The sequence below is a fragment of the Oculina patagonica genome, chromosome 13, assembly GCF_052425735.1.
Source record: "Oculina patagonica isolate OP01 chromosome 13, crgOcupat, whole genome shotgun sequence".
In the NCBI taxonomy this organism is placed as follows: domain Eukaryota; kingdom Metazoa; phylum Cnidaria; class Anthozoa; order Scleractinia; family Oculinidae; genus Oculina; species Oculina patagonica.
The window spans coordinates 13493719-13508058 of record NC_135770.1 but is presented as its reverse complement, the minus strand read 5'-3'; the positions used below and the strand labels follow the sequence as shown (position 1 = coordinate 13508058).

At 36.2% G+C, this 14340-nt stretch overlaps 2 protein-coding genes across 4 annotated transcripts; one reads left to right on the top strand and one right to left on the bottom strand.

Moving 5' to 3' along the window:
- The first annotated feature begins 3529 nt into the window (after positions 1-3529).
- LOC144635282 (adenosine receptor A3-like) lies at positions 3530-5791 on the top strand. The gene has a single exon (XM_078494385.1). It carries the CDS (start codon positions 4419-4421, stop codon positions 5415-5417), a length of 999 nt encoding a protein of 332 aa, XP_078350511.1. The 5' UTR covers positions 3530-4418; the 3' UTR covers positions 5418-5791.
- Positions 5792-5965: 174 nt separating this feature from the next.
- LOC144634841 (adrenocorticotropic hormone receptor-like) lies at positions 5966-13789 on the bottom strand. 3 transcript variants are annotated; one of them, XM_078493882.1, is made up of 2 exons: positions 13476-13789; positions 5966-8657 (listed from the first exon to the last, which is right to left on the bottom strand). In XM_078493882.1, the coding sequence occupies exon 2, from the start codon at positions 8636-8638 to the stop codon at positions 7523-7525; it is 1116 nt and encodes a 371-aa protein (XP_078350008.1). In that variant the 5' UTR covers positions 8639-8657; positions 13476-13789; the 3' UTR covers positions 5966-7522. The 3 variants fall into 3 exon arrangements, with proteins under 3 accessions (XP_078350008.1, XP_078350007.1, XP_078350009.1); XM_078493881.1 differs by lacking the exon at positions 13476-13789 and adding an exon at positions 11296-11367; XM_078493883.1 differs by lacking the exon at positions 13476-13789 and adding an exon at positions 9075-9661.
- Between the last annotated feature and the right edge of the window lie 551 nt (positions 13790-14340).

The following is a 14340-nucleotide window of genomic DNA, read 5'->3' as shown; positions in this document are numbered from 1 at the left end:
ATTTTTTTCTCTGACAAAAAACCATAGTAATACTAAATAAAGAAAGTCAAAAATTACCTTGATTTCTTTGTTTCCTATTGAGAGTGGTTTACGCTGTGAAAATCGTGTTTATTTTATGTAGTAACTTTTACGCTGCATGCGACAATTTTACAACCAAACGTATCAATATAAAGCTGCGCACAAGCTGGAATTCTGCTAGCCGTGAAAACGTTTTTTGCTAGAGGATGCAACATGGAAATTCGTGATAGGTTCAATAGAGTTCCTGCAGATTATTCCAGAAGAAAGTTCTGGTGCGTATCTTAAAACTTAAACCGTTCGAAAATTTTATTTACTTTTGGATGTCACAACAGCGCATGGTAATTTCAGGGAACCTTTTTTCGCCTGTTGTGTTAAAATTAGGTCTTTTTATAGAGAGCAAAAAAACTTCTGTCGCTTTGTTTTGAATTAAATGTGCGCTTTCATACGGAACAATGAAACGCTTGTCATTTAAAAAATGCATTAAGTTAAAACCATTTACCTTTAAACATCACGTTTTTGTTCATGGCTGAATAATAAAACGCATCGATCACTTTTTATTGAAAATTTTCCGAAGAAGCATTCTAATAAGTGATTGGGATGTCTCGTAGCACGTCCCACAGAAACATTAACTCCTATATGTCTCCTTAATTGCTTTCATAGAATCTGATTGGTGTTCAATTTAAATTTCACAGCAAATATATCGCACGCAGCTGCTACACTTGGTGTATTTTACAAAAAGAAAATAGAATAGCAGATTTGTCCGAGAATCGGGAATTGCGACCACTGTTGAACGGTTTAACTGGGTTAAACACAGGTCAGTAAAAAAAAGTTTTGAACTATAAAGTACTATAAAAATGAAACTAGATAGACAATTAATATTTAGAAACCTCTTAATACATTTTCAATGAAACTGACTTGCAGTAACACTTAAGATTTCATGGCTAAATGAAACGCTTTCATTTCAAACTGCTATGACTGACCGCCAAATATTTTATGTCAACTAATAAGATATTTCAGCTCTTGTGGATTTTTTTAACAGGATGTTAGCCACGCGTACGATTTCAGTCGATTAAGAACGCGCCATTACAAGCCATGCTATCGACTGACAGGAAACTCGTTTTTAACTCTTTCGAATTATTTTGCTTTGTGTTCATTATATGGCACTGTAGATATCAAAGCAAATGGCATATCCATCTTATCGTGATCTTAACTTGAGTAAACTGAGGCGCCAAGAGTTTGTATCGAGATTTTTTGAGTCTGGACTAACGGCTGGGGTGCCCCCTCTAATGGCAGCTTAAGTTTCAGTTGTGACAGCAGACGTGTCCTTGATCAAACAAGGGTTTCATATTGTATTTAAGGATTTATAATTTATTTTTATTTTTGAAATTTCAGTCATGGAATATAATATCGAGTTTTGCGTGTGGAACGATGGCAAATAATTTCGACTGCAGTTTAATTCTTATAACAACATTAAAATGAAATTAAAATTCACCAGTAAGAAAACCCGTTGACCACTCCTCATAAGTTTTTTCTAGAAGCCAACCGACTTTATGTCTGCTGTTTATATTTTATGTTAGAAAAATGTTAATTTTGTATTGCAAGACAAGAATAAACTTTTAGGAAATCGGAAATACTGTATTTTCATCACCATTTCATAAAATACGCATGCAGCGAAAAAAAAAATCAATTAGAAACGCAAGTTGAACATAATGTCATATGGTCGACAATGGGTTGTGTTGCCAAACCAAGCAACTAATAACAAAAGTATGCAAAGACTTATGAGTTTTACTAATGAACATTTCAATTCGGAATGATACCAGAAATTGAAATGATTTTTGATCACACATTTTTTTAATTTAAATATTGAATTAAGACAGTCGCCTACATGCAATACCATGAACACACACAAATTCAGTTTTTCGAATAATAAAAATCCATGAACGAGTACCGCGTTTCGGTCAATTTATATCAAAGGAACATTCCGACAATTAAAAATCGAGATATAATATGAAAGTTACTCCCTTTCCGTATTAAAATACGTTGAGTATTTTAATACATTATTTTGAGTTAAGAAATTGAACACCGGAACTAAAGCGTGGTTGCTTCAAACAAATCAGTAAGTCAGCCAATGACTGATCGTCGTTTCTGCTAGATGAGGTTTTGTTTTGAAAACTATACACGACAGAACCGAGATTAAAAGCAAATTCTGAAATCTTTCAATTATATTCTTATGTGACAATGATTGTACAGTAGAAAAAACAATTGTATATTCTTAAACTACAACACAAAATAGTACATGTCCTTTGCGAATTAGACGCCTTTTTAGTATATTTTTATGTTAAATTTATTTATATGTTAAAAGCATTTTAAGCACATGTACTTTAGGTAAAATGAATCATTATTGCATGATAATTATTTCACAAATAATATCCATTAAGAGCAGGGCTCTTGGAAGCAGACAATCGCGAATCCAGGCGGTCGTTGATATATCTCTTATTTATCACAAATTACTCATGCAGTAACTTACAGATCCCAAAATTGATAGCAGATTAACATGTTTATTCGATGGTTTTAAGGTTATATTTCTTGTTTTCCTTCGATTGAATTTGTTTAGCATGAAAATATAATGCGGTCTGTTTATTTTTAAACATGTTTAACGGAAACACAATGGGATATCACAGTGATGTAGTGCATCCCTATCAGCAACTCTGGAATCGTGCTGTGATATGTTAAAATCCATATATGTACCATACCACTTAAACCAAGGTGAATTTTCTAACAAGTAAATTTAGTTCACAAGATATGAGGCAGACATTTATGGTTTCCGATAACCCATAGATCCTGAGTGTCGACTGAGTGAATCAATTAAGTTGTCCTTTATTTATAACGGCTACCTTTTTATTTGACTCAGATTAGGGTCAAGGGAAACTTACATGCGCATGCTCTAAGTAAACCAATCGGAAGCGATCATCGGAAGCGATTAACTATTGCGTAATATCTTCCCTGTTTCATCGATGCCGGTTGACTTTTTTCTTTCGCTTATAAAAGTATTGCCGGATCGAGGAAAAGAAAGGACCAGTACATAGTAAGGGTACAATGCAGCGACTTTTTGTACCTTTGTAGGTTATTTAAGTTGATTTAGAAAACATTTAAGACAGAATCCGCCAGGTCTTCGAATATTAATTATGTACCAAAATTATTTACATATTGTTGCAAACACTCTGTGTTAACAACTTATCAAAAGAAATCATTTCTAACAACACCAAACACCACGGAACTAAATCGCTTAAAAGACGATTTTGCAAAATAGCTCCACGTGAGATTTAACCTATTGTTTACATGGTTTTTTGACCTTTGAAATTCATTTTCTCAGGCTCTGATGAGAAATTTTTGTTGGTTTTATCACGGAGAATAAATTACATCTTTAGCTTTTGAAAAAAATAGAAAATAATGCAATAGGATTTGACTTATTCTGGCACTCAATTTTCGTCCAACTAAAGTTAATATTCCGTCGTGAACGCATTTAATGAATCCCTCCATCTGGGCCTCTTTGACATTAATGGTAATGTGAGCTGATCGGTTTTAGTCGTTTAACTTGTATCTAAACACAAAGCTTAACCAGTCGCAGATCAATTTAAAAGTGTTTTCTCATGTTATATACAAGTTTGCGTATAAAATGGGATTCTACATCATACGCAGAGTATTTTGTACCCAGAGATAAATTATATTTTAAGCAAGACATTTATGTCCTCGCCTTATTTGAGAATGGTAAACAATGTGACAAGTTCTGTAAAGCATTATGATGAATCAAGAAACTGAAAGAAAATAGCTATAGAGATCTACAAAATCTGGGAAAAGGGGACATTTTAAAAATTAGTGAAACAGGTTGAAAAAAGAAGTAAAAGATCAAGTTTTGATTCCTTATCGTATCATCAATACACGAGAATTGAAAAATAAGGGAAACACAGGTGCCGAGGTATTGATAGGAAAATTCTATTTGAACATGATGGGGCTTAAAGGGCTTTCATGAGCCGTATTTCCCTAACATCATTAGTATAGTAACCAAGGCATTATAGTGTTTCCAAGGAAATCTAGAATTTGATGCATGTTCCTCCATTAATTTTGTGGCTATTTTTGAGGCACCAGAACTGAACATAACAGAAGAAATTAGAATAGATTTGAGTATACATGTACACTGGGCAACCCTGGTGTGCTGTTAAATTAAAAGAAATGTTTGAAAAATGCAACACAAACAGTCTTTTATGCTTAATTTTTAGCTTGATTGTAGCAATAAACCAATCAAAGGGACTTTGAGACTTTATGATCAATAAAAACCCCAACACTGCCTTATTTACGTCCTCCAGTAACTTATTTGTTTGTTTCTTTGTTTTTAAAAGAAAATGAACAATTCCACAGCAGCAGCAGCCAATCAAACCTTGCCATCGCCTGAGACGATCACTCCATTCTCTATAATGGCTTGGAGCGTTGCCTTTGGCACGTTAGCAGTCATGGCCATATTTGGAAACTCAACCGTGATTCTGGCGTTCAGTCGAAACATTAAATTGCACACGCGAACTAACTACATCATAGTAGGTTTAGCAACCGCTGACCTGCTAGTGGGCCTGATTGCGGTTCCACTGTACCTTAGCATGACACTTTTATACAAACGACATCTTCAAATACCTGTGGTTTTGAGTGTGATTTACCATGCAGTAGACGTGTTTGGAGGTTTCGCTTCCATTTTTCACTTGATGCTAATAAGCCTGGAACGTTTCTACGCTATTGCGTTTCCGGTGAGTCATCGAAATTCATCGAAAGTGGTTTATCTTGGCGTTTTAATGATCTGCTGGGTGACTGCAGGAACTTTGTCCTTTATCCACTCAATCAGATACAGTAACTACAACATTACAAAAGCTTTCTTCATTCTCTTTTGCGTTTGTTTCACGGTGGCGTTTTTCGTCATCTGTTCTATGTATCTTGGAATATGGCAAAAGGCAAAAGCTAAGAAGTTGATGAGAAAGGGTTCAAGGAGAACACTTCAGAGAAGGGATCATGAAGTCAAGATTGCCATGTCCCTTCTTATTGTAATCATAATTTTTGCTGTAACCTGGCTGCCGTTCTTTTGTATAAACGCTGTTTACTTTTTTCAATCGGCACTAAAACGAAAAGCAATTTCGTTTGAAGTCATTCAGTTTACCAAGCTTTTACACTACAGCAACTCGGCCATTAATCCGATTATTTACTCGCTAAAAATTCCCGGATTTAAAAAAACCTTTACGAGCCTTATAAGGAGGGAGTCGACAATATCAAAGAGAACATCATTTAGCATGTCACGACGAGACTCTTCAAAGAAACCCATGGCACAGCCTGATCAGCAAGACAAGCAAGACAATTGTTAATTTTAGATGCTGAGTGGGTACTTGTACAAAAGAAAGAAATCAAAAGATTGTACGTATCTTAAACATAATGCAAAATTGTCAATGAAGAAACTGAAAGTACGTTATGCAATATCCATTGCAAAAACAAAAATAAAGGATATTTGTTCGTTTAAGTCCGCGTTCGCTAATTCTATCTTTATCCAGCGGATAAAGCAGCTCTTTATACAGCGGATTTGGCTGTTAATTATTTTTTCGCATTTTAACATTGTTTTTTTGTACGTGTTATTGTTGGACGCGGTTAGAACATCATTTTTACCCGGTATATTTATGACAGGTACGCAACAACAGGTTGAACGATTTTCTGTTTGCTTCAAGATGCTAGGGTTGGGACTTAATCAAAGTTCCGTACAAACATTTCCCAGCATGCATGTGGAAATATAATACATTCGAAATGATCTACGCACGTGGATTGGCTTAAAACTATGAGTCATCGGATAGAAAGTGTGATCTATTACTTTATTGCTCGTTATGTCTACATGATAACGCAAATAAAGAAGCGAAAGCCGTGTATAAAGGCTGGCAAAATGAGGAAACATGTTTCCAAAAAAACATGCTGGAAACATGTTTCCATAATTGTTTCCCCGTTTTGCCATGCTTCCATGCCGCGCGGAAACACGAAATGTTTCTGCCTTGTAGCAGACGCAAATTTTGCTTCTTGGAAACAAAATTGACGCTGGAAACACTGAATGCAACCTACAGGTTAAGCACCTCTGAACACCACGGGGGGTATTTTAAAATTAGTGTTTTATTTTCACAAAAACTGCAAGAATTTACTAAGCAATTTACAATACCTTTGCACCGGTCGACAATTTTTATATAGCCACTCCTAATATATACGTTAGCATTAATGATGTATTTGACATCATTTTTTTTTGCATTCTAATACTCAATTTCCTTCCCTAAGTACTGGAATATTTTATTGAACGAAATATACCTATTCCGATATTGTGCAACAAGCACATCTCTCTTCTCCCAAACACTTCCCTTCCCCGCCTCCCCCTGTTTGATTAGTTTTCTCAGTGAGTGTAATCACATAGAAATGAAACAAGTACGCCACGACTTATAAAGGTTTTTTTTGGTATTTTATCAATACCATACAACCTTTATTGAAACTGAGGAGAATGTGCTGCCTTTGTAATTACATCTGCAAATGGTTAGACATTCTAGTCTTCTCGGAAAAGGACGATAAACCGTAGGTCCCGTCTCCTGTATCTTCAGTCTTATAACAGGGGAAGTTAAAGAACCCACACACTATTCGCAAAGAGTAGGGCACGAAGTTCCCGGTGTTGTGGTCTGGCCTTTGTGTAGTAAATTACAGTATGTGTACAGCGCATTTGAACATTACATATGAAAAATGCGCTATATAAATTGATTATCATTATCATTAATATTCAGACCCCACCGCGATTACCAGACCTATAAACAGGTGTCGTTACGCGGGTATTATGACGTCTCTTGGGCAGAATTACGTTACATGGGTTAAATGGCGTCAAGAGAGTTTGGACATTATTCGTTTGATAGGAGTGCTACATTCGACGTTCCTGAAAGCGCTAAACGGAGATTAAGCCAGCGAAAGCTTACGTGCCCCAGGTTTTCGTAAGCACTCTCACTTTCGACAGTGTTCTCGACGTATTGAAGATAAACGTCAATGATTTCAAAATGGCATGGGAAGAAATCTGTGGAACGAAAGCAAAAATAGCAAGTTACAGTGCTCGACACGCAACATTGTTCGATAAGACACGCGCCTTTGTTTTCATCGTGCGATACTAACAAAAGAAAATTTTTAATTATGCGTGCCTTGTGACACGCTGCTCGGAAGCCGGCGTGTCATTTTGCACACTGCCTATTGTTTAGCGTGCCATTTTGGCGTGTCCGTGCGTTCACCTTTTTCCCTGTTTTCCCGTGGAGGGTCATTTATTTTTTTATGGCGTTTAAACAAGCACTTTTTCCCTGATCCGTACACTGTTAATATAATTCTCGGACGATGTATTCTGTGTGATGGTGACTAGACCATATGTTTGCCTCTTAGTCTCTAAACATGAATAATGGGCATAAATTACAGTTGATCAAATTATTGCTCGACTAGAAATTAAATCTTGGGATTTGCTTCTGGTTATGACGTCATCGGCGGTTGTTATGGTTATCACAGGAAGGCTGGAGCGCCTGATGACGACATCTTTCGTCGGTCGTGTTACCTTGTGGCCGTTGCCATGGACATTAACAGAACCATTAGTTAAACCTCCAAAGCTTCCCGGTGAATTTTTCACAGCGAGGCTATCCAGCTCAATAGAATCACGCGAGTGAATCATATACTTAAGTCCGAGAAGTTTGAAGAAAGTTTCTCTGTATTCTGGAATTCTTAATCCGTACACGAGTGGATTCACTGCTGAGTTACTGAAATGAAGCAGCTTAGTGAAGTAAAAGATCCTCCAGGAGATACAATAGTGCTTGCAGAAATGAAGTACTGCACGAATCACGAAAAATGGTAACCAGGCGACAACAAATAAACCAATGACAATGAATAATGTGAACGACATCTTCCAACTTGTATCCGGGGCTTTCCTAAGTCGAGTTTTGGCTTTAAACCAGATTCCAGTGTAAGTCACAAAAATGATCAACAGCGGTATCAAAAACAAAAAGTTAATAAGATAGAAACGAAAATCTATTGTTAGTTTGTTAACTGGCAGGAAAAACGAGCTTGAAACAAGAGCAGAAGTTATCCAAATTCCCACTAACAACAAATGGTATATACGTTGTGTGGCTCTTCGATGTCTCCACGGGTAAACTGTTAGAAAGAAACGCTCAATACTTATCGCAGTCAAATGAAAAATAGAGTTTAACGCGGCAAAAACATCCAGGGCGTCATAAGCTATGGTCATCTGAGCATTTCCTGAAGCACTGTTATCTTTCCAAGCCAAAACCAATATGTATATCCACATTGGAATAGAGATCAGCCCCACCAATACATCGGCAACAGCTAAGCCAGCCACAAAGAAAATCACATGGTGACGGAGATTCGAAGACATAAAGAACGAAGCAAGCACCGATGCATTACCAAATATGGCAACAATGGCAACAAAGCCACAGGGTAGGCACCAGGCCACAAGTTCACCCACGGACAGCTCGGTCAGCCAGGGATCTGAGGAAGGGCTTTCAGTCTGATTCATCATGGTGGGATACATGGTTCCTCTGGCTTAAATTCTGTAATTTAGAAAAGGATAGTAATCTACTTAGATAACATTTATATATAGCTGTTCCTATCTGCTTCGTTACAAAGATGGATCAAGGGTTCACACTCTACAAAACCTTTCTCTGCCTCGGCGAGCATGAGAAAAGTCTTTAGTTTTTTACCATCCAGGGGTTGGTGTGGTGAAGACTGCCTTTCTTTATCAGTCCTCTTTTTTCAATAATCGCCCTACGGGCTCGCCAAAATACTACAAGACTCGTACAAATATATAGGTAAAAGGTAAGGTAAAGTCTGCGTTCGAGCCTAGTGCCCCATCAAGGCGGAGCTTATTTCGGTTTTCGCAGCATTAAGCGACTAGGAGTATTACTACTCTTCCCTGAAAAACTGGATTCTATTCCCAACCCCATCCCTGGATGACCCATCAGCGTTACCTTCACTTTGCGCGGCTATTTATTGCTTCTTGTTGGTAGTTCTTAATCCACAAGTTATGTTTTGAAAGAGTAGAAAACTAATACTAAAGATTTCCATTTTCTTCAGCTTGATATCAACGATACCTATACCAGACGTTATGATAACGCGGGGGAAGTGTTTTATATTGATATCCGAAAAAATTAATATGATGCCATTGTATGAATTATTTTGTTAGTATACCAAGCACGTTTTACTATAAGTAAAGCCATAAAGGAGCATGAAACGATTCAATTACCGAACCATTAGCAGTAAAGTCTTTTCAGCAAAGGCGTATAAATCATTCAGTCCGTACGCAACACTTTCCGGCCTTTGCAATTGTCAATCACGTTCTAGTCTAAGTTAAACCTATTATCCTTTCATTCAGGGAACATTCAGGAAATTCGATGATAAAGGTCGTAAAGAATGTACAATACACAATGTCTCATCTCTCACATTGTTTGAAATTGCTTGCTTCCACCTGTATCTATAACTCTCGAAAAAACCATAAAAGCTATATATTACGCCCCCGGGTAACCTCCTACGCAGAGGCTGCTTGGGCTCGCCAAAGAGCGTCTGCAGTGGATTAATAGAGAGGGGATCTTTATGAGACAAGGGGCCTCTTTCAAATCGTATATTATTTAGGGTAGGTATAAAAGAAATGAAGTGGACTTTTAATGTTTAAGTGCTGTTTGATGACATTTCACAAAATAGCAACAATAATAAATGAGTGTGATGGAAGAATACCCTTAAAAGCGTAAACTTGCCTTGTTTTCATGTTTCATAAATTGTCATGATTTACCATCTAGGTAAAAGGGGACTTTATAGAATAGAGAGGAGGGGGCATAAAAAAACTAAACTTCCAGACGACATGGGGGCTTAAAAGGAAGGGGGTGGTTTAACAGAGCATTAACGGTAAACACAAATTGACCGTCTTACTAACTGTAATCGTTTGTCCAAGCTCCTTTTCCTCAACTAGACCTACTTTGTTAAAGCGTGCTTTGGAGAATGCCACAATTTCTTCAGATTACACCATGACACATACTTCGGCACTTTAATTCTGCATCTTATTACCACAACAATACATCTGGAGATTTAACATGTTCACATGACGATTGTAGAGCTTTTTTGATTAAGACGCAAAATTATTTTCAGCGCAGACAATGAGCGCACCATAAAATCATTCAAAAATCAGCATTATACGGTATATTCACCTGTCCATTTATTGGGTGTCAAATATTGATCTAAAACAATGTTTTTGTCAAGAACAGGGATCGAACAACAAAGAGAAAAAGCCCTAGCTAAAACAGGGTTGCATTGCCCTGTATTTTTTTTAAATATCCACCCTACACATTTTAAATCAAACGTCAAAGGAAAGTTCGCACTGAACAAAGCTGAAGAACAAATGAAAATGTTTGCCGATCAGTTACTTGGATTCTTCAGATAAATGCCTGTGGCTATTTTCAAAAAGAGGAAAATAATGAAAATTCTGATTAAGATAAGAAATTGAATAATAAAAAAGGAAGGCCCTGAGGCTCTCTATCTTTCACTTTCGCATTCTAATTTTGGTTACAAGCAGAGAAATATAATATTCCTGTTTGTCACCGATGGGTTATTGATATTAACTTGGTCAGAAAATCGGCTACAGCTGTATGTCCATTGAATTTGTTCTGTGAAAAGCTAGAGAGGGGACAGAAAGTTTCGATTAACGGCAATTATAGCTTCGAATCTTTTTATTTAAATGCTCGCGGCTCTTTTAATATAGTTGCGATACATTGAATTTTCAACCACCAGGACTTTTTTTCCAAATATACTGTACATGCGATACATAAGATAGCGTTTGCAAACTGTGATTATTGTCAGTGTTAGTATCGTAAAATAGCTTACCTACCTGCAATTGTTAGTTCATTTCAATGATTTGTATTTGTTTTGCAGTAGTAATGCATTATACCTTTAGATTTTTTTCATCGTGTTACAACCAAAATCCAATTGCCATTTATCAATGGACGTTTTTCGTAAAGCACAAAGTTTACTGGGAAAATTGAAGACGTTTGTTTTGCGCTATCAACAAATGAATAAGCTATGAGTATTTCAAAATGTACATCAATTATTTTGTGGTTCAGTGATAAGAAAAGATCAAAGAATTATTATGTATAGTACAGACTCGTCGAAAAAAAGACATCAAATTTGTGTTTGATTTCTTACCTGCACAGCCCTAAAATCAGCTTAATGTTCGGCTTTGCTAAACACCCTTGAAAAATACTGACACGTCTCGCTCCAGCTCTCTATGTCACACCCTACAGTTCAATTCTTGAATTTAATTATGCATTTTACTGAACTTTTAATTTGCAGAAAAGGGCGTAAACTTGACCGCTAGCAGCAAATGGAAACAATAAAAAGCATTTGAATTGGAATTATTGACATGGCGCCGGTTTTATGCAGAAAAAATATTTTGCAACTGCAGCTGACAAGTAATATTCACAAAAAACTTTTTTAACGTTATCGTTTTTTGTTTTGGCTGATCGTAGCCTTAATATAATTTTTTGTCGCCTTCCTTTATTTTCGTTTTAATTAAATAGACGTGTAAAAGCGTCCTTTTTAACAGTTTCAAAGTCAAATTACTTTAAAGCATTCCATCAACTCTGTATTATGTCGGGCAAAGTGAAGGGAACGTTCAATTATGCACTAAATCTCGACAGTCCTACAATTACTGGGTTTAGCTATAGTAAAGTTCGGCAGGCCATACAAGAGAACTTGTCTCATATCCCTGGCTGTTCGTTTGAATTCAACATTAGCAAATAAGATTAAAATTTTTTTTTAAAAAAACACCGTCCTTAGAAATTACATTCATCCTTTTTAATAAGACAAAATACGGTAGCACAAACATGAGACTTCCTCGAATTCTGTAAATTATATAAAGGATTTAATTACTAAAAGCAAAGGTAAGATCAGGATTTAATTTCCGGCTGCATTCTGTGAGACCGATATTTTGACATTCACATCACTATCCAGTTTTGTTACTTTACGCGACTGGTGTGATTAGTTGAAGCCAGAAACTGTCACGTGATGTGGGTTCAAGGCCAAGAGTAAACAAACAAAGTAACTTTCGGTTTTGATATTTTAAAAAAATAAGTTGGAAACATACTGTTAAAAGAGGTGGTGAACTATCATTACTCGAAATAACAATTAAAAGCGTCAGTCTCAATCCCTTCGCATCTTTCATCAACGCTGATTGCTTATGTTTTTTTTTCTAGATTTTAAATTTGTTTTTTTTTAGAAGTCACCCTCTTGCCGCAGTTTCTTCATGCCACAAAAACATTCGCTCCCAGTACTTTCTTTGGTTACTTAAACTGATTCAGGAAAATGCTTGCTTTCGACAAAAGCCACTGTCAAACTACCCAGGATTGTAAATATTATGAAGGTTATTGATCAACATATTGTCCGAGGGCTTTCACCTTCTCAGTTTATCATTCCTATCTTTCTTGCAGTCAGAATTCGACGCCAGTTTGTCTTCAGTGACAGAAAGGACTTTTATTTTGTACAGGATGTTAGCACAGTATATTTTGTAAACATGTTTCTGATAACCCCAGAGGCTCAATTTCATTTATTCAAGCAGTTTGGCTATCGCAAAGAAGCATTTCACCCCAATCGAGTTCCATTTTGACAGAGAGCTAATCCAGATTCAGAATCCGCCTTGATTTTCTATGTAAAGGCAGCAATAAACAGTTACGATTTTTTTAAGAAATAACAATTAATATTAAGGAAGAAATTAGATTCTCCGCAATAAAAAGAATCGGTAAAATGATTCCCGGAAATTTATAATCCCATCGCTAATTTTACATTTGTGGCTTTATATTTCTCTTATGTGTTGTTCTTTTCCCAAAATGTTCTTATAGTACTTACGACTTAAATTACGCTCTACAACAGACGGCGTTTACATGGAAGTTGTGGGCAACTGATGGATAAAAAACAAACATTTATTTCATTTATCTAAAATGTTTTTAAGCAGCTTTGTGAAATTTATTTTAGGATTTATCATGCTGATCTTTGGAACTCGTTGGTAAGCTGGCGATCCGGGCTGTTTCTTTGCTTAGCTTTAAAATAACAACAAAAACACACAACATAAAACTAGATTTACCAAGAAAAGGATAAGCGTCGTTCCCACCGAATTCACGGAAAAATATTAGTGATATTCAAACTTATTTAGCTACGTTCTGTCTCCTGTATCAATACCAAGAGTTCCAAAACCAGATGCACTGGAAAGCGGATTGGTGATATTTTCTAACAAGCCCACAACCAACAGATTTGAATAATTTGGTAATCCCTGTATGTAACTATTTATAGGTATTATAAAATTGCAAAGTACGTTATTGGGGATGACATACCTCATAGAGGAAAGATTATAAGATAATCCACGGTGGAAACTGATTCTAGAGCTGACGAGACGAACAGCGAATGTGTGTGTCGGCTCACTCTGAAATTCAACACCACCCGTTTGCGAAAGCCTTTAGATGAAAGAAGTATTGAAATGAAATTCAATTTCACCTGTCGCACCGTGAGATTTAGATTCTACTCTATAACAAACAACATGGCAGGTTGCAAAACGTCTTAATGCTATAAATTGTAAACATTACTCCCTTCCCATGCTTAGGCTCACAATAGAAATCCGGTGCTAACACGGTTGGTGACGAAATCAATTTGCGAGAAAAAAAATCATTTCATTTCAAAAACGATCAGTGAGTTGCAATTTTAGATGTGGGGTTAAACAGTGTTATTTTAGAGAGTACTTCGATGTTGCATGGCTCACAAATTCTATAAAACTGGCTTATTGTTATTGTTGCAAAGGCGTCTTATTCGAGCAATGCACAAAGGCGTTTTGTTTTGGAACAGGAAATTTGGGTACATCAATGGAGGTCGTTAATTTACTTCTTGAATGCAAATTACTCTCCCTGCCTGAAATTTAATGAAACGGCGAGCTTCAAAGGAAAGTAAAAAAACAAAAAAAAATAATAAATGATCATAATTAAGCGTATAATGTTCATGTTAGAAAGCATAAATGAAGCTAAATTATTTATTTCAACTTAAATTTAAAAACATCTAACTTTCAAACGTTCGATTTTTATTAATGACTTCAACAGGCCTGATAACACTGGTACAACAGAATTCACTCTCATTGGCGTCCAGCCTCCTGTCAACACACAGATAAGCTATTAATAAAAAAAGTTAAAATTGAAATGACATTTACTGTGG

Bases quoted from the DNA above. Each gene is read 5' to 3' on its own strand.
- LOC144634841 (XM_078493882.1), bottom strand. From the start codon at position 8,638: ATGTATCCCACCATGATGAATCAGACTGAAAGCCCTTCCTCAGATCCC.
- LOC144635282 (XM_078494385.1), top strand. From the start codon at position 4,419: ATGAACAATTCCACAGCAGCAGCAGCCAATCAAACCTTGCCATCGCCT.